General features: G+C 51.1%; 9 protein-coding genes across 9 annotated transcripts; 6 read left to right on the top strand and 3 right to left on the bottom strand.

The window, feature by feature from the left end:
- Window positions 1–161: 161 nt before the first annotated feature.
- On the bottom strand, window positions 162–2,091 carry PC9H_005282 (uncharacterized protein; the record flags this gene model as incomplete). Its single annotated transcript, XM_036774857.1, has 14 exons — window positions 162–299; window positions 351–357; window positions 417–451; window positions 502–733; window positions 784–799; window positions 857–1,084; window positions 1,150–1,376; window positions 1,426–1,460; window positions 1,508–1,545; window positions 1,599–1,605; window positions 1,662–1,741; window positions 1,792–1,808; window positions 1,861–1,960; window positions 2,010–2,091. 14 exons carry the CDS (start codon window positions 2,089–2,091, stop codon window positions 162–164), a joined length of 1,242 nt encoding a protein of 413 aa, XP_036633359.1.
- An 84-nt stretch (window positions 2,092–2,175) lies between these two features.
- PC9H_005281 (uncharacterized protein) lies at window positions 2,176–2,444 on the bottom strand (the record flags this gene model as incomplete). The annotated part of the gene is made up of 2 exons (XM_036774856.1): window positions 2,176–2,244; window positions 2,298–2,444. The coding sequence occupies 2 exons, from the start codon at window positions 2,442–2,444 to the stop codon at window positions 2,176–2,178; spliced, it is 216 nt and encodes a 71-aa protein (XP_036633358.1).
- Window positions 2,445–2,585: 141 nt separating this feature from the next.
- Window positions 2,586–5,162, top strand: PC9H_005280 (uncharacterized protein; the record flags this gene model as incomplete). The annotated part of the gene is made up of 11 exons (XM_036774855.1): window positions 2,586–2,797; window positions 2,849–3,410; window positions 3,462–3,554; window positions 3,615–3,848; window positions 3,902–4,198; window positions 4,250–4,542; window positions 4,594–4,633; window positions 4,685–4,854; window positions 4,906–4,966; window positions 5,020–5,026; window positions 5,074–5,162. 11 exons carry the CDS (start codon window positions 2,586–2,588, stop codon window positions 5,160–5,162), a joined length of 2,058 nt encoding a protein of 685 aa, XP_036633357.1.
- Window positions 5,163–5,343: 181 nt separating this feature from the next.
- On the top strand, window positions 5,344–6,886 carry PC9H_005279 (uncharacterized protein; the record flags this gene model as incomplete). The annotated part of the gene is made up of 5 exons (XM_036774854.1): window positions 5,344–5,559; window positions 5,614–5,909; window positions 5,964–6,215; window positions 6,265–6,762; window positions 6,820–6,886. The coding sequence occupies 5 exons, from the start codon at window positions 5,344–5,346 to the stop codon at window positions 6,884–6,886; spliced, it is 1,329 nt and encodes a 442-aa protein (XP_036633356.1).
- A 360-nt stretch (window positions 6,887–7,246) lies between these two features.
- On the top strand, window positions 7,247–11,065 carry PC9H_005278 (uncharacterized protein; the record flags this gene model as incomplete). The annotated part of the gene is made up of 16 exons (XM_036774853.1): window positions 7,247–7,326; window positions 7,388–7,407; window positions 7,460–7,525; window positions 7,580–7,662; window positions 7,710–7,856; window positions 7,904–8,010; window positions 8,066–8,156; window positions 8,208–8,438; window positions 8,489–9,224; window positions 9,278–9,346; window positions 9,395–9,591; window positions 9,647–9,979; window positions 10,031–10,217; window positions 10,268–10,533; window positions 10,586–10,852; window positions 10,910–11,065. 16 exons carry the CDS (start codon window positions 7,247–7,249, stop codon window positions 11,063–11,065), a joined length of 3,036 nt encoding a protein of 1,011 aa, XP_036633355.1.
- Window positions 11,066–11,852: 787 nt separating this feature from the next.
- PC9H_005277 (uncharacterized protein) lies at window positions 11,853–14,152 on the bottom strand (the record flags this gene model as incomplete). Its single annotated transcript, XM_036774852.1, has 3 exons — window positions 11,853–12,795; window positions 12,847–13,170; window positions 13,233–14,152. The coding sequence occupies 3 exons, from the start codon at window positions 14,150–14,152 to the stop codon at window positions 11,853–11,855; spliced, it is 2,187 nt and encodes a 728-aa protein (XP_036633354.1).
- A 1,372-nt stretch (window positions 14,153–15,524) lies between these two features.
- On the top strand, window positions 15,525–19,658 carry FAR11 (Factor arrest protein 11; the record flags this gene model as incomplete). The annotated part of the gene is made up of 19 exons (XM_036774851.1): window positions 15,525–15,653; window positions 15,705–15,834; window positions 15,886–16,008; window positions 16,056–16,194; window positions 16,247–16,404; window positions 16,459–16,547; window positions 16,601–16,721; window positions 16,772–17,346; window positions 17,392–17,553; window positions 17,612–17,747; window positions 17,796–17,924; window positions 17,978–18,107; window positions 18,163–18,394; window positions 18,448–18,553; window positions 18,603–18,703; window positions 18,754–18,790; window positions 18,841–19,313; window positions 19,377–19,594; window positions 19,652–19,658. The coding sequence occupies 19 exons, from the start codon at window positions 15,525–15,527 to the stop codon at window positions 19,656–19,658; spliced, it is 3,195 nt and encodes a 1,064-aa protein (XP_036633353.1).
- Window positions 19,659–20,205: 547 nt separating this feature from the next.
- On the top strand, window positions 20,206–21,406 carry PC9H_005275 (uncharacterized protein; the record flags this gene model as incomplete). Its single annotated transcript, XM_036774850.1, has 5 exons — window positions 20,206–20,384; window positions 20,475–20,544; window positions 20,602–20,637; window positions 20,691–21,007; window positions 21,064–21,406. 5 exons carry the CDS (start codon window positions 20,206–20,208, stop codon window positions 21,404–21,406), a joined length of 945 nt encoding a protein of 314 aa, XP_036633352.1.
- Window positions 21,407–21,506: 100 nt separating this feature from the next.
- On the top strand, window positions 21,507–22,751 carry DRE2 (electron carrier; the record flags this gene model as incomplete). The annotated part of the gene is made up of 4 exons (XM_036774849.1): window positions 21,507–21,559; window positions 21,642–21,868; window positions 21,925–22,638; window positions 22,690–22,751. 4 exons carry the CDS (start codon window positions 21,507–21,509, stop codon window positions 22,749–22,751), a joined length of 1,056 nt encoding a protein of 351 aa, XP_036633351.1.
- Window positions 22,752–22,914: the final 163 nt, after the last annotated feature.

Raw genomic sequence — 22,914 nt, 5'->3', positions numbered from 1 at the left:
CGACATCCTCATCATTAGTTTAGAACACATCGGATATAAATGCTTGCTTGACTGTACGACAACACATTAGTAGGCCACCACACCCTTGTCGTTATACATACATGTCCGTCTAAAGTACAAGCCGAATCCAGATATGGAAGAAATACACACGAAGCAAGACTTCAGCGTACTTTCTCCTTCATGATTGCTTCTTCGTCTGCCCAGGCTGCCCAGAATGCAGCCCCCTCGCCCCTCGACCAGTACATCGGCGGTTCTTCCCCGCGAACAGTGGTGTCTTTGATCAATACATGCCGTACACTCTATGCGAAGGTTGAGGCATAGAATAAAGTGTCTGCTGCAGGCCAACTTACCGAACCACTGCAATTGAACGTGATGTTAGCATAAACACGACATATATATATGCAGGAGGAACTCACGGTACTTCATACATTGGCTCCAATAGTAGAGATTCCTGTGATGAACGTAGGCAGTGGCATCGACAGTCGTACGCGAGTCACTCACCATGATGCCGCGTAGTCCTCTAGCACCGCCGCCTCGCTCAGCAGCCTTTAGACATATCTCATCAAGAGCGGCGCTGGTAAACCTGATTTCTACGCCAGAATAGCCAAAGAGAGCGGTGTACTGTGAGATTAGCGACCCTTTGACTTCGGTGAGAATGCGCCGGAGGTCAGACACGGTCAAAGGCGATAAGGTGGTTATGGAGGGAAGGCGGGAAATGAACTCTGGGATGAAGCTACGCGGGGAGAATGAGATAAGAGCGGCAATGATAGTCAGGAGACTCGCCCGTATTTGACGAGATCTAAAAGAAGACAGTTCGGGTTAGTAAGACGAACGTGATATATGGAGGAAGAATTACCAGAAGTGTCCACAAGATCAAAAGCATTGGTAGGGGTTGACCTGTTGGGTGTAAAGAATGGGAGGAATCCATTGCTGTTAGAGTCCGGATTCTCTGATGTCAGCTTGGCCGTGAAACCGATGGAGCCTTTGGCAACTCTCCGCTTGATGATTGTGTCCAAGCCTACGAAAGCACCGCTCAGGATGAACAGCACGTTGGAGGTGTCGATGTGGTAAATATCAGACTTCGCTAGAAGGATGAGAAGTTTGATATGCATACGGACTCGATTCCTAGAGAGAAAAGCGGGTGCTCACCAGCTCCAGGAGTGCGCTGGCCTGGTCTGGATCTGCCTGGGGTGCCAAACGGCGGAATCTCTGCTTGCGCTGAACCCTTCGCTTGGACAGACACCACAGAGCCTTCCATCATCCGTAGAAGCGCTTGTTGGACACCTTCACCGCCTACATCGCGAGACCCTTCCATTCCTGCGCCCCCAGCTTTCCGAGCGATCTTGTCCACTTCGTCGATGTAGACAATGCCCATACTGAGGTAAATAAGTCGAGTACCAGAAAAAGAGGAATAACAAGCCGCACCTAGCACGCAGCGGGTCATAATTGGCTGCTTGTAGCTAGAAGACGCGGTCAACACAGGATATAGGGAAGGTCTCGAACATACCAAGCGCTGGATAGCCATGTCGACGTCCTCTCCTACATCTAGACATATAATCAGCGAACAGTGGAAGGAATCATATTGGTGCCCAACCCACATCCTGCCTGTCGGTTGACTCGCTACTTAGTCTAGTCCCCATGAATAAGGCTTCGTGGCTTACTTGGGTGAACGAGGTCGCGTCGCTGACAGAGAAGGGAACGTCGAGGACCTTAGCTAGTGTCCGAACAAGCAAGGTCTTGCCTGTATATAGCCGTCAGCACCGTTACTATGCTGGCATACACAGGCAGTACCTGACCCCGTTGGACCGCTGTTCACTCGGCTTCAGACAGTGGACGAGAAGGGGCGTGGTGAGAACGTACATGACCAAGACATTGCTCTTCTCGAATAATGGTGGTATAGGCTGAGTGTGTAATGGAAGGAAGCTCTGCCTGAGTGGCCGTACTTGGGCGCTGGATATCCCTTGAGCGGAGATGAGCCGGAGGTTGGTACTGGTCAACAAGAACCGTACCAGAAGCTGAGTCCTGCTCCTGCTCCTCCATTTCCTCCCATGAGTCCTCCGCTGCGGGTTCATGTACATCCATGTATGACATGTTTGCCCGGATGCGTGTATAGTGATTGAAAACACTTCCTGTGCTTCAGATCCTCCGCTCCACAACTGAGATCCTGTAGATGGCTCACGCAACAGAGAGCACCTTCTTAGCATTCTCCTGGCCAACAACAAATTCATCTAAATATTGAGTCAACTACAACACGGGCGTTGGCTTATATTCTGCGGCGATCCGAGCGGGGGAAATACCTGTCTGGGGGTAGCCAGTGTCGCTGGTCGGGAATACGACTGATCGCCATCGCGCTGCTGGGTGTGGTCATAGCGGGGCTGAGTGCGAAGGGTCCTCCTTAAGACATGGCTCCGAACGCGCAATGCTGCAGCAGATTGCCAGGCCATGCAAGGAACGACAGGCGGGATATGAGTCCAACTCGGAAGTGGAAGTAGTGACAGTTGTCACGTCCGTTAAGCAGTCCAACATATTGGGCGCTTAGCTACCTGCTTCATCGGACTTACAGTTACAACCTTATAACTTACGACATGGCAAGACATTCGCGTTCGAGGTCGAGGTCACCCCGACGCAGCCACGGGGATAAAAGCAAGAGGGACGACGAACCACGCTCTTCACGAGCAGACGACCGCGATGCACACAAAAGCAAAAGGCACCGGAGTCGAAGCAGGGATGACGACAGGGAGAGAAATACTAGTCGCAGGAAGGAGAGAAGTAGGAGTAGAGACCGTACTGATAAAAAGTACGTCTACCGTTCAGTGTTGTATATATATTACGCAACTAATCTAATCAGGCGAAAACGCAACAAGTCTGAGGAACGGAAGGCTCGTAAGGAGGAGAAGAAGAGGACAAGGGAAGAGGAAGAAGCACGACAGGTTGCTGAACTCAGTGTCTACAGTGCGACCGACAACCCCTTCCACGATGTAAATCTTGGGCAGCAATTCCGTTGGCACAAGAAAGCCGAGAAGGAGCGCAAGTCGGGATTGAGTTTGGCCGAAGCTCAGCGTAGAGATGCCATTCGGCGTCAGGATGCGAAGGAGGAGTTGGAGCGGTTGAACAAGCGACGTGCTGAGCGTGAGGTGGAACAGAGGCTTCGAGAAGAGGAGGAATTGAGGATGCAGCGTCTACAGGAGTCGGCTCAAATGTCCGAGTGGTTAGAGAAGGAAGAGGACTTCCAGCTGGAACAGGAGCGTGCTAGAGCAACAATACGGATTAAGGAGAAGAGAGCGAAGGCAATCGACTTCCTGGCTCTCAACCTAAAGTATGTCAATCCGCCAGACGACGAGGAGAAGCCCGAGGATAACGATGATGCCGCCTTGGAAATCGACCTCGACGAACCGTACAAAATCTTCGATGTGAGTCGCCCGCACCTCTCCTATGGCGTTTTGTTGAGGTCCAATCATTAGAATCTAACGCCGGAGCAAATACAAGAACTGCATGGAGATATTGATAGGTATCTTGTACTTGAACAGTCAGAGGCCAATCTTGACTTCTGGACGGTGCGTCCGGCCATCCGCCGTGCTTGCTGTCGACGCGTACTAAAGGTATCTCTTCGTTAGAACATGATGGTTGTCTGTAAAGACAGGCTTGAACGCATCAAGAACGCTGAACGTATGAACGTCGAGGTTTCTCTAGCTGTAGAAGCGGACATCCATGCCCTCTTAAATGGCAAATCTTACGAAGAACTTTCTTCTCTGCAACGGCAGGTTCAAGACAAACTAACGAGCGGGGAACCAGTAGACACAGATTATTGGGAAGGACTTCTCAAGACACTTCTGGTCTGGAAGGCAAAGGTGTGACATATTTATCACCTCCTCTAACCGCGCTAAACCTAAACTTGTACCAGGCTAAACTCAAGGCCCTCCACGAAGTCGTCGTTCGCAACCGACTGGAACAACTTCGGAAGCGACAGAGAGACGAGGCTTTACAAGCACAGGAAGAGTTGCTCGCGGGCGTAGCTAAATCAGCATCGTCACGAACGGATGGTGCTTCTCACGAGATTCTCGCGAAAGAGGTTGGGCCAGCAGAAGAAGTCGAACCCTACGACCGTTCTATGAGTCCAGTGTTACTGGACATCACACGACTTGCCCCAGAAGAACGACAAATGGATATCATCCTTGAAAGCGACGACCGCCGGGCTCTGGTATGTACATCTCCCTCCCCAGACAGTTCACCGTGATTAACTGGGTGGAAGTTTGACCACAGGCGTTCTGTCGCAGGCTCAAGGTTTGTGCCAAAAGCGGCGCAACCGGTTGTCGAAATACAACCCGAAGAGACAACTAGTGGTGTCGATCTGGCTGAAGCCTTGTACAGAGCGGAGGCAGAGCGAGAGTTGGACGAAGAAGAAGAGTTGTTCAATCTTGAAGAAAACATTGTCAACCCAACTTCATATAACTGGGAAGACAAGTACCGGCCTCGCAAACCAAGATATTTCAATCGCGTGCATACCGGTTACGAATGGAATAAGTATAATCAAACTCACTATGAGTAAGTCGACCTATGCTCGCGTCCTTTGCGAGGAAATTAAGCTATTCCTAGTACCGACAACCCTCCACCCAAGGTTGTTCAAGGATACAAGGTAGGCCATTTCCGAGTCGATGTGACAGCCACTCACTAGGCCATCCTTTAGTTCAACATATTCTACCCGGATCTCATCGATAAGTCCAAAGCGCCGACCTACAGGATCGTCAAAGAACCTGGGAATGACGACACTGTCTTGCTCCATTTCAGTGCAGGCCCACCCTACGAGGACATTGCATTCCGCATTGTCAATCGCGAATGGGAGTTTTCACATAAACGGTATGGTACTTGGCCTCCTCGCCACCTCCATCAACTAACACCGGTCATTAGGGGTTTCCGAAGTAGTTTCGACCGGGGCTGTTTGTCTTTATGGTTTAATTTCCGTCGTAATGTAGGTCCCCTGATTGCCATGCTTCTTCGTCGACTCACTTTTCTTTCTTCAAGTTCTATCGTAAATGAGATCTATCCTTGTATGTATTGTTGTCCGAAATCATGCAGTGCTTTCGTCTTTCAACCTCGTCACCCTGTCACCTCGCCACACCTTGTTGCAGAAAGTATCCGAAAAAGGAAGGTACGTGGGCCTTTAAGTGAAGCCTGAGCCACCCGCGTGCATTGAACCTGTGGTGGCCTCAAATGAGGCGCTCGTCCTTTGTTCGGGTGGCATGAACTCAAATATATGACGATGCTTTGACCGACCTCGAACTGTTTAAGTATCGGGGTTGCCTGTTATCTTTCTCTCCCACTCACCACCACCATCTAACGTTTACAATGCCTGTTCCCATTTCGCACCAGATCAGCATCCCATATCGTCCTCCTTCGAGGACTACCGCAGTAGGTTTACGGACCTCTGAGTACTATCGGTACCCTATCTCTTTTACCCCTACTGGTCCTTCGGTTCTGGCAAATCTCATGGCTCTCGCGCACCAAACCAACTCCATTGCTCCCGGTCCTTCGCCCCAGTCAATCGGTAATCGTGCCAAACAGGTACAGCAATCTAGTTCACGTCGCGTTTCTAGCTGTTAACTAATGAATTTAAAGGGCACGGCAGCTGGACAAAATCTCGCACCGCGCAAACGACCCGCCACGACCCCGCTCCAGGACGCCTACAACCCCATGTCCGATCCCGCCGTCGTGGTCGTTGCTGCGCGCTCACAGGTTCCCCGCAAAAGGATTTGCACTACGCAAACGGTCACCGAGCCAATGCACAGGGCTACAGCTGCGAAGAGACGCACCCTACCGGACACAACCGCGGTCTCGGACATCTCATTGTGGATGTCCGACTTCATCTTCCAACGCCTGGTCGGTATTTCGTGCAGGGACGCGTCTTACGAATGGTCAGTCGCGCCTAACATCGTTATTGATATGTCTTTACTAATCATGCTTGCTAGGAATCGTGACTTCTTCGAGGTTACTAACGGCGCCGCAAAGACCATTGCCTCCTCCTCATGGCGTCGCGACCTCTCGTCGGCCACCCTGTTCCTGGCGATGTGGTACATCGAACGGCTTTTCCCCGAGCCCATCCTCAGCTTACTTGGCGTCGACGTCTACGGGATGCGCCTCATCATCGAACGGGTGTACATTCTAGGTGCGATGTTGGCGAATAAATGGCTTGACGAGCCGTGTTGGAAGACACTGCACTGGTAAGCTTCTATACTTCATCTGTTTCAAAGGCTAACTGTTCTCACATAGGTTGTACGATTCCGACATGAACAGTGAGACACTCAAGCGCGTCGACATCCTGGGGTTCCGCGCTCTCGGCCATAACCTGTCGATCTCCAACGAGCAATGGCGCGACTGGCTCACGGCTCTCGTCACCCATCCCTCCGTCGACTCGGCGCGCTCCTTGGCCGCGAGCCTGACGATTCGCGCCCAGATCCGCAACGTTCTCTCGGATCTGGTCGCACATCACCCCGCAGGATTCTCGCTAGCCAAACCGACCTCACCCTTGCCTCTGGGACCATTGGAAGACCTTCATGGAGTGCTTCGTTCCGGCCTTCGCCTCGCCTCTCCCCCTCGACCACACTTTGCACCCGAATGGTCTCCAGGCGACGACCCTATTGTTCTTCCAGTGACCAAGACCCGCCGGAACGATTATGGGGCGATCGGCAGGCCTGTCCTTGCGAGTACGCGAAACGACTCCGCCTCTCCAGCTAGTGACGAGGGCGGCTATTGGTTTCCTCCTCCAGGGTTAGCTTCTCTTACATCTCTCTTTTGCTGGTGTACTGAGGTCGAGACGTCTCCAAGGCTACCACATCCTGCGAGAAACCATTACGATGCTCACTACCCCTATATCTCGCGGGGCACCGGCTAAATCAAGATAAAGTTAAATTTAAATGTAAATTTGTACGCGCGACGCTATATTTTGGCGGCGTAGTTGACTTAGGGTCCAGTGATCCACTTAGTACCCTGTACATATAATAGTTCACGCGACTGCGAGCAGCGATGGGCACGCCGAGTTGTGGCGGAGTTACCCTGTATATACTGTGGCTGTAGACTTCTGTAGAAGGTTGTAGATTAGATTACGCGCTCGTTGATAATCAACGTGACTTGGTTGGGGCTTTACGCGACTCGCTTGATAATCTCATTGATACTAATTAGCAACTACCACCGTCTCCTAGCTCATTCGACTTCAACCTAAACTACCATCGTATCGTCCTCGTACTCACTTATCATGGCCGCAAGTTCAAGTCTTGCTAACCAAATGGATGTCGATGAGACCGCCATCGACGAGGGCCTTTATTCGCGTCAACTGTAAGCACATACTCAGATCGTACGGCCGTGTTGCTAGAGAGTAACGTCACCTGTCTTCTAGCTATGTGCTAGGGCATGAAGGTGCACTCGAGATGCACATCAGTCGTCTTTCAGTTCTGACTTTCTTCGACAGCTATGAAACGGATGGCTGTCTCCAATGTCCTGATCGTCGGGGTGAAGGGACTGGGTGTCGAGATCGGTGAGTCACCCCGAGAGGCCGACGAGCTTACACGGTACTGATTCACATCCGCAGCAAAGAATATCGTGTTGGCCGGTGTGAAATCGGTAACGATATTCGATCCCGAGCCAGTTACCATCCAGGATTTGAGCACGCAAGTTAGTGATCCCTTGAGTCTGCCATTATATTCCCTTAACTCTACCAGTTCTTTCTGCGAGAAGGGGACATCGGGAAACCGCGTGGGGAGGCCACTGCACCTCGGTTGGCCGAACTCAACACCTATGTCCCCGTTCGAAATCTACCTGGTCAACCCGGTCAAGAAATCACCGTTGATCTAATACAAGGCTTCCAAGTTAGTTCGCCATTAATCTTTACGTGTGAGGTATTGATGTTTCATAGGCCGTCGTTCTATGTGGAGTGCCATATAGCAAACAACTAGAGATCAACGATTGGACTCACCAACATGGAGTACATTTCATTGCTGCGGAAACTCGTGGTCTCTTTGGGTAGGGAATACATATCCTAGAAGAATTCGACACTCAAATATCATACATTTCGCAGCTCCGTGTTCAACGACTTTGGTCCCAAGTTTACTTGCGTGGACCCTACAGGGGAATCACCGTTGAGTGGGATGATCGTCTCCGTCGAACAGGTTCGAATCCGCTATGGGGGCGCAACGCGGTAGCTCATGCCGTATTCACAGGATAAAGAGGGCCTCGTTACATGTTTGGATGAAACGCGGCATGGACTTGAAGACGGCGACTTCGTTACTTTCACTGAAGTTCAAGGCATGACGGAACTGAACGGCTGCGAGCCGCGCAAAATCTCGGTAAAGGGACCCTACACTTTCTCCATCGGCGACACGACTGGGCTTAGCCCTTACAAGACGGGAGGTATCTTCACCCAGGTGAAGATGCCGAAGATCATAGACTTCGTAACTGTCCCCCTCATGCTCTATTTCAGTTTGTCTGACACTTTCCCTAGAAACCCCTTCGCGAATCTCGAGAGAACCCCGAGTACTTTGTCACTGACTTTGCCAAATTCGACAGACCCGCTACCCTCCATGCTGGCTTCCAAGCGTTGTCACAGTTTGCGGAGAAAAATAAACGCTTCCCCCGTCCACGAAACACAGAAGACGCTGCCGTCCTCGTCGACCTTGCGAAGAAAATCAATGCTGATGCCGACGAAAAAGTTATTATCGAACTTGCGTACCAAGCAACCGGCGATGTATCACCAATCATCGCAGTTATTGGTGGCTTCGTCGCCCAGGAAGTGCTGAAGGCTTGCTCAGCCAAGTTCCACCCGATGTTCCAGCACATGTACTTCGACTCTCTCGAGTCTCTTCCAGACCAGTTACCGACTGAGCAAGACTGCCAACCGCTCGGCACTCGCTATGATGGGCAAATTGCAGTCTTCGGTAAAACATTCCAGGACAAGATAGGGAACCACCGTCAATTCTTGGTGGGCTCAGGCGCCATCGGCTGCGAGATGTTGAAGAACTGGAGCATGATGGGTCTCGCGTCAGGTCCAAATGGAATCATCCACGTCACGGACTTGGATACCATCGAGAAGAGTAACCTGAACCGTCAATTCTTGTTCCGCGCTAAAGACCTTGGGAAGTTCAAGGCAGAGGTTGCCGCCGCCGCCGTGGCAGACATGAACCCCGATCTTGATGGGAAGATTCTAGCTAGGCAAGACCCAGTAGGCCACGAGACCGAAGGTACTTGCTATCATTTGTTTCCCGCTTCAGCGTCTCATCGAATTTGCCGCTAGATGTATACTCGACAGAATTCTTTTCTAGCATCGATGGGGTCACAAATGCCCTCGACAACATCAAAGCTCGTATGTACATTCAGCTTGTATCTTAGCTTCTCATTGACTAGTGAACAGGACTATATATGGATCAACGCTGTGTATTTTACGAGAAGCCATTGCTCGAATCGGGTACCCTCGGCACGAAAGGAAACACCCAAGTGATCATTCCTCACCTCACCGAGTCCTACTCCTCGTCGCAAGACCCGCCCGAGAAGGAGACACCGTCGTGTACCATTAAGAATTTCCCCAACGCCATCCAACACACAATTGAAGTACGTGCCCCCCTCAGATTCGTATCATATGAATTAGACTGACGTCCCTCTGAAGTGGAGTCGCAGCCAGTTTGATAATCTTTTTGTCAAGCCAGCACAGTCTGTCAACTCCTACCTTTCCGAGCCCAATTATCTCGAAACAACACTCAAGTATTCGGGTCAAATCACAGAGCAAATTGGCCAAATTTTCTCCTATCTAGTCACAAATAAGCCCCTGACCTTCGAGGAGTGCATTGTATGGGCGAGACTCCAATTTGAGGAGAAATTCAACAACGACATTCAGCAACTTCTCTTCAGTCTGCCGAAAGATGGTGTCACCAGCACAGGACAACCATTCTGGAGTGGCCCAAAACGTGCACCTGACCCATTGACTTTCAACGCTGATGATGTGAGTGGTAACCACCAATCCCTGCAACCGCAATCACTGACACATTTCTAGCCTCTTCACATTCAGTTCATCATTGCTGCTGCTAATCTCCACGCGTTCAACTATGGACTTCGTGGCGAGGCGGACCCTGCACTTTACCGCAAAGTTGCCAGCTCAGTAGACGTTCCTGAATTCACGCCGAAGAGTGGAGTCAAAGTCCAGATCACTGAGAATGACCCGGTCGCTCAGCCTGGTGGCAGTACGTCTGCATCATCTACATTGCTATCAACTCATCTCAGCGTGGAATAGATGACGATGGATCAGATTTGATCGCCCAGCTTCCAGCACCTTCGGACATGCCAGGCTATCGTCTGACTCCCGCCGAATTCGAGAAGGATGATGACACAAATCATCACATCGATTTTATCACTGCGGCGTCTAACCTGAGGGCGACCAATTACAACATCCCTGTTGCGGACAGGCACTCGACAAAGCAAATCGCCGGCAGGATCATCCCCGCTATCGCAACGACGACATCTCTCGTCGTCGGATTGGTTTGCTTAGAGCTGTACAAGGTTGGATCTAATCAGACTTCTGATGCTTCTTATCTTACTAGACTGATGGTAGATTATCGATGGCAAGAGGGACCTTGAGCGCTACAAGAACGGATTCGTTAACCTGGCTCTTCCTTTCTTCGGCTTCTCAGAGCCCATCGCTGCCGCCAAGAACAAGTACCGCGAGACGGAATGGACTCTTTGGGATCGCTTCCAATTCAAGAACGACCCTACGTTGAAGGAGATAGTTGACTGGTTCAGCGAGACTCACAGCCTGGAAGTGTCGATGGTCAGCCAAGGCGTCAGCATGCTCTGGAGTTCGTTTATCGGAAAGAAAAAGGTAAGTAATGTCAACCTTCTATGGTTTATTTGCCCTTCATAACTTCGTCTTTCACAGAGTGAAGAGCGACTGCCCATGAAGTTCAGCAAACTGGTGGAAACCGTCAGCAAGAAACCAATTGCTCCTCACGTCAAGCATCTGATAGTTGAAGTCATGGTCTCGGACGAAGAGGGTGAAGACGTTGAAGTGCCATTTATTGTAGTATACCTTTGAGCAGTAGACAGCGAAAAGTTCGTAACATGTAGCAAGTAGACTCGATGTGAATCAGAAGACCATATTCGTAGAACAAGGTCTACATGTTGCAAAAGGAATGCCTACAGCGATACAGGGTACCGGCGAAAGGGATAGAATCAATTGATGGCCTCAATGGGGCGGCGGCGAAGATATCTGGGGGTGGGGTTAAGGAAATGCTACTGTAGATGTTGGGAGCATCATACGTAGAGGAAATTGGCTATGGTACGGGGGGTGCAAAGAGCAGACCGTGCGTGATAGCTACATGAATACAGTCATTACGACAGGAGAAGAGGAATGAAACGTGAGACACATTCAAATGGGAGCACGGGGTTCCATGTGTGCCCACGAGCCGAGTAGCAAGCAAACAGTCCAATGGAGAATCAAGAGTCCCGCTAACAACAGACATCCGTCAAGTCCACATTGGGGACGAAGGAGTGAGTAGTGCAAGGCAGAAGTTATGGCGAGGTGCATGAGTGACGAATGATGAGTCGAATGATATAGATAGGGGGCCGAATATCCCTATATAGACAGGATGGATATGTCGTCGATGTGGAAGGCCGAGGAAAGTGAATGAGAATAACATGGGGCGAAAACTGGTGAACGCTATTGACAGGGCTGACGGAAATAATACACGCGATGAGACGCCAAATGGAGGAGAATAGACCGCCTGATGCAATAGTGCCGGTCGGTGTTGGTATTATAGGGCGATGCCGACTAAAAAGTGGTGCGTTCTAAATAGACGATACTGACGATGCTGCGGAAGGGATTAGGATCTAAGCCATGCCGATTGAGACGGAGGGTGGGGAGCAAGTGCTTGCGGTGGGTAATATGGACCATGGGTCGCAGCCCAAGGCAAATCGCGAGGAGGCAATGCGGAGTCATTTGCAGTCATCCTTACTTGGCTCCATCTATGGTCGACGTGTGTCTGAGAATAGGAGCGCAAGTGACCGCGTAGTGGGTCTTGACCATGAGAAACGGAGAGGGACCTTGAGTGAGCAGGAGCGGAGACATATGGAAATGCGTGCAAAGTATTTTGCGGAAGAACAGTGGTAGGGAAGCCCTCAAAGAGATACCCTGTAGACTTGATCCCAGGATGGGCGTTCCATTGGCCAGCGTACGGGTAATGGTGTGCTTGGTAAAGAGGCTGCACGGGGACGAACGAAGGCTGCACCGCAACATAATGTCCGTTCACCGCATTCCGCTCTCGGAAGATAGGTTCGCCGCTTGATGGACTCCATTTGGCAGGCGAAGGAACGAGGTTGGACGAGTCTACACACATACGCTGCTCGTAGCGAGGAGGCTCGTATTGCGCTACGTCGGAACGAGTCGAGCGACGTTTAGGAAGATATTCCTCCCGAAGAGGACCATCTTCGTCGAGGTCGATTTCGCGTACAAGTTCCCTTTCCTGCTTTTCCTTCCGACGGGCATCTAACCCTAAGAAGGTCGGCTGAGGCATGTCGCTAGGCGAAGCCGGAGAACTGACAAGAATCTCCTCCATGGCCTTTCGGACAATGGAATGAGGGTTGGTCGAGGGCCTGGAGATGGGCTGAGGATGACTTGGCGAGGACAAGGAGCAGTGGTAGGAAAGGACGTGCGAGAGCCAGCGGTTCCATTCCTCAGGAGGCACCGACAAATCGTACGAAAAGATAGCAAGAGCCATGGATTCGAGTTTGTTGAGGGTGCCTATAGGGACGTCGGAGATGGTGTGCCTAGGATGATAGTCAATAAACAATTTTATAACAGTTCAAAATCGAGCTTACCAAGTCTTGTTCGAAAACGTATGATCATCAAGCCACTTGTTGGCAAGCATACATCCAAGAACGATTAGTCGGAAGGGCACAGCAGCTTGCTGAGACTCTACGCTGACGTCTGAGTGCTCCAACAACAATACCTGCCTAAACACAGACTCTCTGCTACCATCCGTATCGAGACCAACGGCATCAAAGTAGACAGGAAGGTGGACGATGTACCATATGGCCAAAAACACGGCTGATGGCTGGAGGAGCGTCGACAAGAGGAGCGAGTGAACGGCTCCTGTGAGATGCACAGGTGGTGTCAGAGGGTATTGGGTTGATGAGGCACCGCTAGAATAATGTCAATATCCACATTAATGCATCGTCGGAACCGGACGGAGTGAAGGACATACCTTGAAACTGCAAACTTGGGCGGCAGACTGAACCCCGTGGTACAAACTCGCCAAACATAGTTGACTACCCAATCTGCAAGGGGTTCGGCGAGTTTCCGATATCCCGGCGAAGCAGAGGGAGTGACAACTTCGGGAGCGGCCACAGGGGCGGGCACTTGCTCCTTAACGTACTCGACGGGCGGGCGGAATGGAGGTGGTAATGCGCCGCCGGGCATGTAATCGACAGCAGCATAGTAGGGGTCTTGAATAACACGACCCATAGATCGGTCATCCTGCCGATAGGTGACAGCGGGGGTGGAGACGGCGCGGTCAATGAAGTCAGAGAAAGGAGTGACGGGCCCCAAGGGACTGGAACCATCGTTGTCGGTACCCGTCGGTGACTCATCACGAAGCATAGGACTACCTCCGTAGCTGCCCGAACGCGTGCTGCCGGCGCAGTCGCTGGTGCCCCGCACTGTGCCCGAGGAATTCACTGCGTCGACACTCATAGAATACTGGTCATGGTCATTCATGGTGCCAAAAGTGAGTGCCGGCATCTTGGCTTTTGGCTGGGAGGGCACTCCGAGACTTTGCAATAAGGTACCAAGGGGCGGAATACACGCCTGCGCGCGCTTTCCTTTAATAACAACTGCGTCTTCCGCAGCGGTCAACCCCTGGTGAAAATACTGACGATGTCCAGGCACGGCGTGCGTGTCTTCTTCCCAAATGCGCCGCGGCTTGCTTCGCCTCCACGAAGGCAGAGAATTGATCCACTGTTCACGCGTCCCAAATGAGGGCGGAGGACCCGCAGGCGAGACAGGTAGAGATCGAGCTAGATGTTGAAGATCTGACGTGTAGGGATGTGAAGCAGAGCGAGGGTTGAAATTCTTGGCCACGGGGTGTGCGACCGGTTTGTTGTTAAGGGGAACGGGAACTGGCATCTGCGAGGCGGTAAGACCGAGAGACGAAGGCAACGACACAGCACTGTGCAGTTGTCCGGCTTCCCTAGTCTCGGTAGTGCTCCTTGTTGAAAGAGCGAAGTTGTTGGACGCAACAAGTGGGGTCGTTAGGTGAGTCGTGAAAAAGTATATGAGATGTGTCGAGAAAGTGAGGCGAAATCGAAAGGAAGACTAAATGAGATGGCGAACGCGCAACGAAGGCGTGCCTTTTGGATTCTCCAGAGATAAACGGACTAGTGAGTGGCCAGCTGTCAGTTGAAAGCCACAAGCCTGGGACCGATTTCGACCGTCGATGTCTTGTTCTCCTGGGAGACCTGGGATGAGGAAACAGGAATTCGAGCCCTCCGCAGCCGTCGCCTGGATGTCTGTCGCAGAGGAAAGGAGCAAAGCAACCAGAATCGACTGTTGGGGGGGGTCGGTTCAGCCGGGTGTGCGTAACGAAATTCTGACTCCCAGCTCTATATAAAGGGCTCCCACCCTGATTATCAAATTTCTTCCCACGGTCCAGTTTTTGCCGATTTTTTTTTCGAATTTGACAAGTCCACGCAAGTCGCCTTGCTTTCCCGGGTCAATGTAACCGTGTGATGCCTCGCAGTCAGCAGCTTGTTTCGCATTTGCGTCGTCTTGGTTCATAATCTCCGTAATCACATTTGGCTTGTGCATGGTCACAAGAATCCTCTGTTCTGGGAACTCGTTCCATGCTGATTCCCACCCAGATTGTACTCTCTCATCGATGGGATACCAATCCCATCCCGTACAATGGCTCGACTTATCAATCGATAACTACTTAGGTCCTTGCGGATGCCTGATAGTCTACGACGTTCGTGACCATTCCGCTTCCGCGGGAACACTAGATTATCGAGATGGCTGGCTAGATGACAGGTACGTAGACAAGGACAGGGCGAACGCTCGCTGCTCTGATGGATTGCACACACAATGCCTAGCAAGGCAGGTGACAGCCTATGCGCACGGAGATGGGCGGCCACACGACATCAGCAATAGTAATCGAGGACTTCTCAAAACATGCAGGAGAAGGGCTCATCACACATCCATACGTATGATACATTGATGCACGGCCTGAAAGTGTCCCTCTCGGAGCACGTTCCATACTATTGTGTAAAGCTGTCGCATGCGGGTGCATTGCGCGCTGCTGTTGCGTACCCTGGCCAGCAGCTACACCGGACTTGCTGTACCGCAAAATTGCCTAATACGCAGCTGCTTTACTCGGAACATGAGTGGATTCACAGAATTCATCGAAAATCAAGTAGCTTAGGGGGAGTAGCTTGTAAGCGCCCAATTAGCGCTACTCAGACTTGGCCCACCCAAATGCGTTGTATTACAGTCATATACCTCAATGGCCCAGTTATCAGCATTCGTGGGCAGTCAATCCCAGGACACTGGCTCTAATGTTCACAATTCCGGATTGGACTCCATAACCTTGGGTCAGCTCAAGGCTATGGTCGGGTCTGTACCAAAGCCCAAGGTTCGCATATCCGAAGTAGTCGCGGTCCGACGAAGCTCACGAATCGCGTAGAAAACACGATATGATTTCCGCTACGATGATGAAGACATGGTCATGAGCGAGATAGACGAGTTCTACTCGTATGTGGAGATGCCTCAGGCTGGGGAGAATCTCCGAGCATGGGAAGGCTCTTTCGACGGAGGTGCGTAGGGTCCACATTGCAAGTGACGTCGCGCGTTTAAAGGACTTCAAGAATGGACGAAGAGCAGCTTGAAGCAGCGCACATCATATGTCGAGGTTTTACTCGAAAGCTTGGAGCACCGTGATCCTGTGGTTCGCTTCACGAACGCCCGTCGGCTATTCTATGTCTTGCAAGGTAGGTCGTAGCAAGACCTTCCATAATCTTGTTTACATGGGACCCAGGTACATTTGCTGAAATAACATCTGTGGAACATCAACTACACTGGATCATTGAAAACGCGAAGTTGGTACGCTCCGTGAACGGAGTCAGCGCGATTGTGGAAGCAATGAAGATCGCCAGCTCGAAATACGACCTTCTTTGGTGAGGAATACGATTGCAATTTACTTCCCCCTTGACCAATTATCCCCCACAGCGGCATCCCTGATACCGATGTCGACCGCTACCATCTATCTGTAGACGAACGATCGGACGTTATGGAAGAGCTAACGACGGAGATCCACGTTTACCTCGGACTGCTTTACCACATCGTAGAAGTCCTGAAGGGAAATGACGACTTCGCTGATGAACTTAGTACGTGGTCTTCATTAAATGAAATATCTCGTAAAGGACTTACCTACGGCATAGTGAGTTTGGACCCGCCTCTGCCGGTCTACTTGTTTAATGTAGTAGCTGGCATGCGTGACAAGAGTGCTAAGAATTATCCCATCAAGAAAGTACGCCCTTTTCATGTTCTCCGAAGGCTTGACATAATCAGGGATCCATCTAGCTCCTACTCTTACTGTGGAAATCCATGCTCGCATGTTGTGGGGGAATACGCGAACTTGCACGGGTTAAAGCCCTTACACGGGAACTAGACGGCCTCCCCTCAGGCCCTATGGAAGGTAAGCGTAATTGCGCACTAGCAACGTTATTCTGTATTTACTCTAATTTCTGTCAGAAATGCCTATCAAATCGTCGCCAATGGATATTGAATCCTTTAGACATGAAACATCTGTTAAGTACCCGACATTCACGCCCCCTCAAGCTCCAGCGTCCTCGGCCAAGCATGCCAGCAATCCATCAAGTTCAAAGCTCGCGCAGGCATATTCGCCCATACCGATCCGCCATCATTATCACACCGATGACGCCGAATCTCACAACACTAATCAACCGTCAAACTCGCAGAACCCTTTCCACTATCAACAGCCGCCGCACAATCAATACCGCTCGAACCCGCAACCAGCCACGCCGGCGCCCTCACCGCCTCCGTCTCCAAAGCCAAAGAAGCAACAGTTTCATACTGACCCTAACCGACCATTCTTGTTCCCCTTTTCACGGAGCCAAGTCGGACGTGATGCGCGCCTCGTTCCGTTCGCCATCGAGGAGGCGGACAGGCTATACAACAAACACTTGTATATCAGCTTGTCGACACTGCAGATGTGGCGGACGCGCGAGGACTGCATGACGGCCGAAAGTGGACTGGACCACCTGCCGGGACACGAGGTCAAGCCATCAACGACTTATTCCGCCGATGTGAGTAACATAACCATCTGCCATGAGGGTCTGACTTTCGTTCAGGATTCAGATAATGCCGAGCCCTTGCCCGATATAGCACATATTGATGCTAAGATCCTGGAGGCTACCAAGACAATAAATGAGGCTACGTCACATTCTGAGAGGCAGAAGGCACGAGAGCAGAGAGAGGATTTGGTGCGGCTGAAGCGGGTCGAACAGATATATGTAAGTAATTTGGGGTAAGTTGTGGTGACGTATACTAACTGACGATTGTCCCACATAGAGTGCAACCCTTACTACTACATCAAGTTGGGTACAAGTCATCATGAAGCTGCTGCTAGCGACAGTATCGGCAAGTCTTGGCACCCAACCTCCTCCGTCCACGACTTCTGCCATGTTCCCTCCAGGCGTTGCGTCACGTAAGTTGATGGTGTTAACGACTTGTCCGAGCTAACGCGTCTATGTAGCTGCCCAAGAGCAACCACCTCCACCTCCTCAGACGCTAGAAGAGATTGACATTACTCGGCACAGAGAAATAACCTCGAAAGCGGTCTCAGCAATTCTATTGTTAACTCTGAAATGGTACAAGGTTTCCCGTGAGTCTTTTCAATCGTGTATCTTGACATGCCAAGTTCATCTTGTCATGCAGACGTCATGAAGCACCATTTCCTGGGCCAACATCTGCTTGAGTTCAACTGCTTGCTGATCTTGCTGAAGATGTTCAGCATACAGGAAGTCACTAACACGGTCGTACACAAGGCCGATTCGCCGGAGAACAAGTAAATTGTTCCTTGGCTTCCTGAAGCGAATATGGTAATGATGCGTTATGAACAGCTTTTTCCAGCATTGCTTGTATAATTTCTCCAGAAACCCACCGTCTCTCGGGGCGGAACCGGTGCAACAGACGAGACCATCCATTCCTCGCAATCTGGGCGACGATGTCGAACTTCTGACTGATTACTCATGGAGAAATCTCTTCACTGCGATAAACTTTGCCAAAATTATGCAGAAGTTGTCTAAGCATCGTTCTCACCGTATTTGGATGCTGTCGCAGCACAAGAGTTCCGTGCGTTACATTGATCCCGCGTTATCTGTTGCTGTATTTGATGACAATATTAGGCAGTATTGAAGCGAATAACGAGAGTCGCGCACCCGATGCTGCAGCTTCAAGCATTGAAGCTCATCAAGAGTCAAGTTCCATATTGTGGTAGAAAATGGCGAACATGTAGGTTCCGTTCTACTTTTTCTGATCGTCGCGTCTAATTCTAGCGCAGCAAATATGAAGGTCATCACCCAGATCTACCTGAACTGCCGTCCAGAGCTTCGCGACGAATGGCTGACGGGAATGGAGCCAGAGGATCAAAACGAAGCTCAGGTGTGTAAATTACTAACATTCCATTATCTTGTTATTGATCGAGCTTGAAGGCACAAGAACAAGCCCTTCGTCATCTTCTGAAATTCTGTCGGTACCCTCGTTATATTTAGCTTATCGCGTCTAAACTATCTATACAGACAACACCAGGCGCTATGGCTCATCAGGCGCTTCTAACCATAGCGCGATACATAGAAGAACAGGTAGCGTATCCCATGGCGGCGAAGGGCTTCACTCCGGTTCGGACATGTCTAGTTTCATTAGACCGGCAGGCACTCCGAACGTAGTGGATTCCGACGTATTCCCCCCTCCACGATCCCATGCACCGAACACGTCAATCTTCCTACCATACATCACAGAAGATATTGCCTTCGAGGAAGAATACGAGGAGTATCTCTCGGATCTCGGTTGGACCAGCGAAGACGATTCGGACCGCGCTCTCTTCGGGGGAACTTCCGCATGGCACCGATTACCTGCCTTTGCCTCCGAGATAGCTGACGGCATAAGTGACTCAGAGAGTATAGCTTCAATTGGTGACCTGGGGGACGATGCCCGGCTCGATCTGAGCAGAGAAGACCGGGATAGCGTGGATGAGAATGTGAACAACTGGGAGGTGAGCTTGTTTAGGGTACTCGTGCTCGGAGCGTAGCTAACTCGTTCGTCCCTTCTTTCGTAGCACATGAGTCCGAAGACCATGGCCGCGTTACCAAAGTCCCCCGCGGGAGGACGCCGCTCGAGCTCTGGGGGCGGACTTCGGCCTGTGCTCCCGTTCGGCCTTGATGACGAGAATGCGGTGGATGACGATGATGAACCCGAGTTAGGGCCTGCTCCCCGAGAATCCGACGGGCCATTTGCGTCTGGAGCTGGCGTCGATGAGGTGGAATATGCATATGGGTGAGTATTTTCGCCAGTCAAATATCCAAATCGCGCTCTAACGTAGATATCTTTTAGTGTATAAGGACAACGGGCAGAAACGACGAAGTCTTGCATATCGCTTAGAAGCTTTCGTGGAGCACTGGAATTTCCCGAGATTATCTTGATGCTACATAGAATAAATCTCGTCCAAATGATTCCATCGCTCTATCATCATCCCGGTGAGCTAGATGATTTACTTGATACCAATACCAGTGGTCAAATAATTCATGCAATTTGTTGTCTTCGATTGTTTATTTGGGCACTGTATTCGAGTGCTTTATTTTGTCTTTGTATGTTGCACCTGGTGCTTGGATACACAACCACACCCACCATAAACAACCACGTCAGCCCACCTCATCGTCACAAACAACGACGAAGCCCATTGCTCGTCGTGATACATAACGTAGAGCGCTCTAAATTGCTGTAAAATGGAGTGACGGGTGGTCCGTGCGTCGTGGGGATTTCCCGAAAACGCGTGATCACATAAGCAAGTTGGTTGCTGTAGCTTTCATCCTCGTTCCCCCCACACCCGACACAACGACCAAGCATAGAGTTTTGCGACAGGAACTGTCTCCCCGACGTTGAGCACAATGGCGCAGCAGCTTCAAGCACAAGACATGCCTGAGCCAGGCCAGGATCCAAATATGATCAGTGACTACTACCAGCAGGAGGCCAACGACCTCACGGGTGGCCTGCCCATCAATCTCGACTCGCTGCGAGATGGGCCACCCGGCACAAAGCCTTTTTATCCGTATTCTACGTTGATTCGGTGAGTTTCTTTCGGAGTGTGAGGAAGAGTTGTTGGTTGTTTGGATTGTTTGTACCAGAGTTGCTGACTGTTGTGCTTGGGTGTCGGTAGTTATGCAATCAAAGGCTCTCCAAACCAAAGGCTCCTGCTCGAAGATATCTACTATGCTATAGAATCAAGAGTATGTGTTCTCTCCACACCCCCTTCAAAAGTGCAAATAACCAACGATTCTCTCTAGTTTCCCTATTTCAGAACAGCTCCCAGTGGTTGGAAGGTGAGTCACTGTTTGGCCGTAGCTCGATGTCAAACTCACGCAAAGTCGCACAGAACTCTGTCCGACACAATCTCTCACTCAACCCATGCTTCGAGAAGGTTCCTCGACCACTCACCGACAGAGGGAAGGGCTCGTACTGGGTCGTGAACGATAATGTAGACCCTCGTACTGGTGTACATCGGATACGGAAGAAGAAAACGAAGTCGTCCAAACGTTCATCGGAGGAAGCTGACTACCAACCCGCGGACGGTGGATTCGACAACCCGAACGCGCAGTTTGTTCCACCTCCTTCGATGGACTCGGATGATGCTGCAGGTCCCAGCAGACAACCGCAACCTGTGGTGTATCCTCCAACCTACCCCCCGCCTGCGTATGTCCTTTCCTTTTCATAACCATAACATGCCCTGGAACTTATGTCTGCCACAGGTTCGACCCAGCCTTCATGATGGGCGTTCGATTTAGCATCCCCGGCTTGCCATTGGACGAAGGAATAGAGCTAGACGAGCAAGGCAATGTCAACTGGCGCGCGGCTTGGCTGAAGGAGATAGGGCATCTACAAGCGCTCACGGCAGATCAAGAGAAGGCTGGGGTAGATCAGGAATGGTACAGGATGATGTTCGTTCGAGTCAGGACTGCGTTCATGCCGCCGATGAATCCTGAAGCCATGATGCAGCTTGCAAACGCGCACGGGATGGTCCCCAACGCGGTCGATCCCCAACATCAACAACTACAGCAGCAAGTGCAGGGCCAGCAACCCCAACCACAGTAGCGCACCCCATAGCACTGTCTTTGTAAAGTATCGCGTTGTTTACAATTTTGTAGTTATCCATAGTTGCCGAGATAATTTACTGGACGCTTTATACCCGAACATGACCGATTCCCTTGACGAGCTGTCCGAAGTGGCTGATTCAGGATGTCGTGAGTAAGCTGTGATCGACTTCAAATTTGAGTCTGAACCACGACCTGAGTTCGGTCTCCACCACATTCGTTTTGCCTTCCTGCAGTGCAAATACCCCCCACATCGTCAAAAAGTCCATGTCGCCTGCGGCCGTATACACCACTGGGGTCACTACCCAATATCAGCCCCTAGCCACCAAAGCAACTGGATCTACTCTCGTAATCGGCTCCCCGTCGACCGCTAGAGATGGACAGTACCAGGCTCTAATAACAGAGCTGGAGAACGATGCTGGGACTGTCGAGAAGCAGATGCTAGATCGTCTGGTAGATGCAGGTGCGCAGACTGACTTGGTGGCCTTCATTACCAAGTACCGATGAATTTCGCTCCAGCGACCACAATGCAACCCAGCTCCTATGCAGCGGTTCACATAACGCTTGACTCATCGGAGTACGAAGGATTGCTGCCCAATCTCCCAGCACTCTTGTTGCAGATCCAGGAAGGCTTGAACCCCCTTGGCACGCTCCATCTCCGCAATCTCACTTCGACTCTCAGCACAATTCCTTCGGAGCTGACTCTCGCTGGATTCACAATACTGTCGGGGCTTAACGCCGACGGCAGCATAATAGCACAAAAGCCAGGCCACTCTACTGGCGCCGTATTTTCGCTGAAGAAGCAAGCGCAACGCTTGAATGGCAGTGCGCCCATCGCGGCCCTGCCCCGACGCAAGACGGACAATGCGACGAAGAAGGCTCTTTGGTCTCTTAACGCACCATCCGCTGCGAAGATTGATGCTGAGGCCCTGCTCACACCAGCCGATCGGGAGCGTCCTGTCCCGCTGTGCGAGCCCGTCAACCCATCGGCGCCCCGCAGGAAGCGGGCGTGCAAGAACTGCACATGCGGTCTTGCCGAGCTGGAGCAAGAGGAACTTCGGCAGAGCAATGTAGTCATCATTGACGGTTCGCAGGACGGTGGAGCGCGAGAGGTTTCGCAGGCGGAGAAGGAACGTTTGCAGAAAGCGGCTCAGGCCGCATCAAAGGCCACCAGCAGCTGTGGGAACTGCTATCTTGGAGATGCCTTCCGGTGTGCGAGTTGTCCTTATCTTGGTGAGTCTGTACTCGACATCCACTGTCTCGTTTCTAATAAAGTTATCCCAGGGCTTCCTGCTTTCAAGCCGGGCGAAAAGGTCGTCATCGATTTGGGTATGGATGATATTTGAGTATCGTCCCTTCGTTCTAATACATACTACATATCACCTAAATAATATGTATGCCGCTATTGGCTAGTGTACGACGCACTGTACTGTTTTGCTTAACATTTGCCCCTGTTGTCACGTGATATATCATTGAAGGAACAAGTTTTGAAGTCGATTACTTTTGAAG

This window comes from Pleurotus ostreatus (assembly GCF_014466165.1).
Source record: "Pleurotus ostreatus strain PC9 chromosome Unknown scaffold_3, whole genome shotgun sequence".
Classification (NCBI taxonomy): domain Eukaryota; kingdom Fungi; phylum Basidiomycota; class Agaricomycetes; order Agaricales; family Pleurotaceae; genus Pleurotus; species Pleurotus ostreatus.
This window is presented reverse-complemented; position numbering and strand designations above follow the sequence as displayed.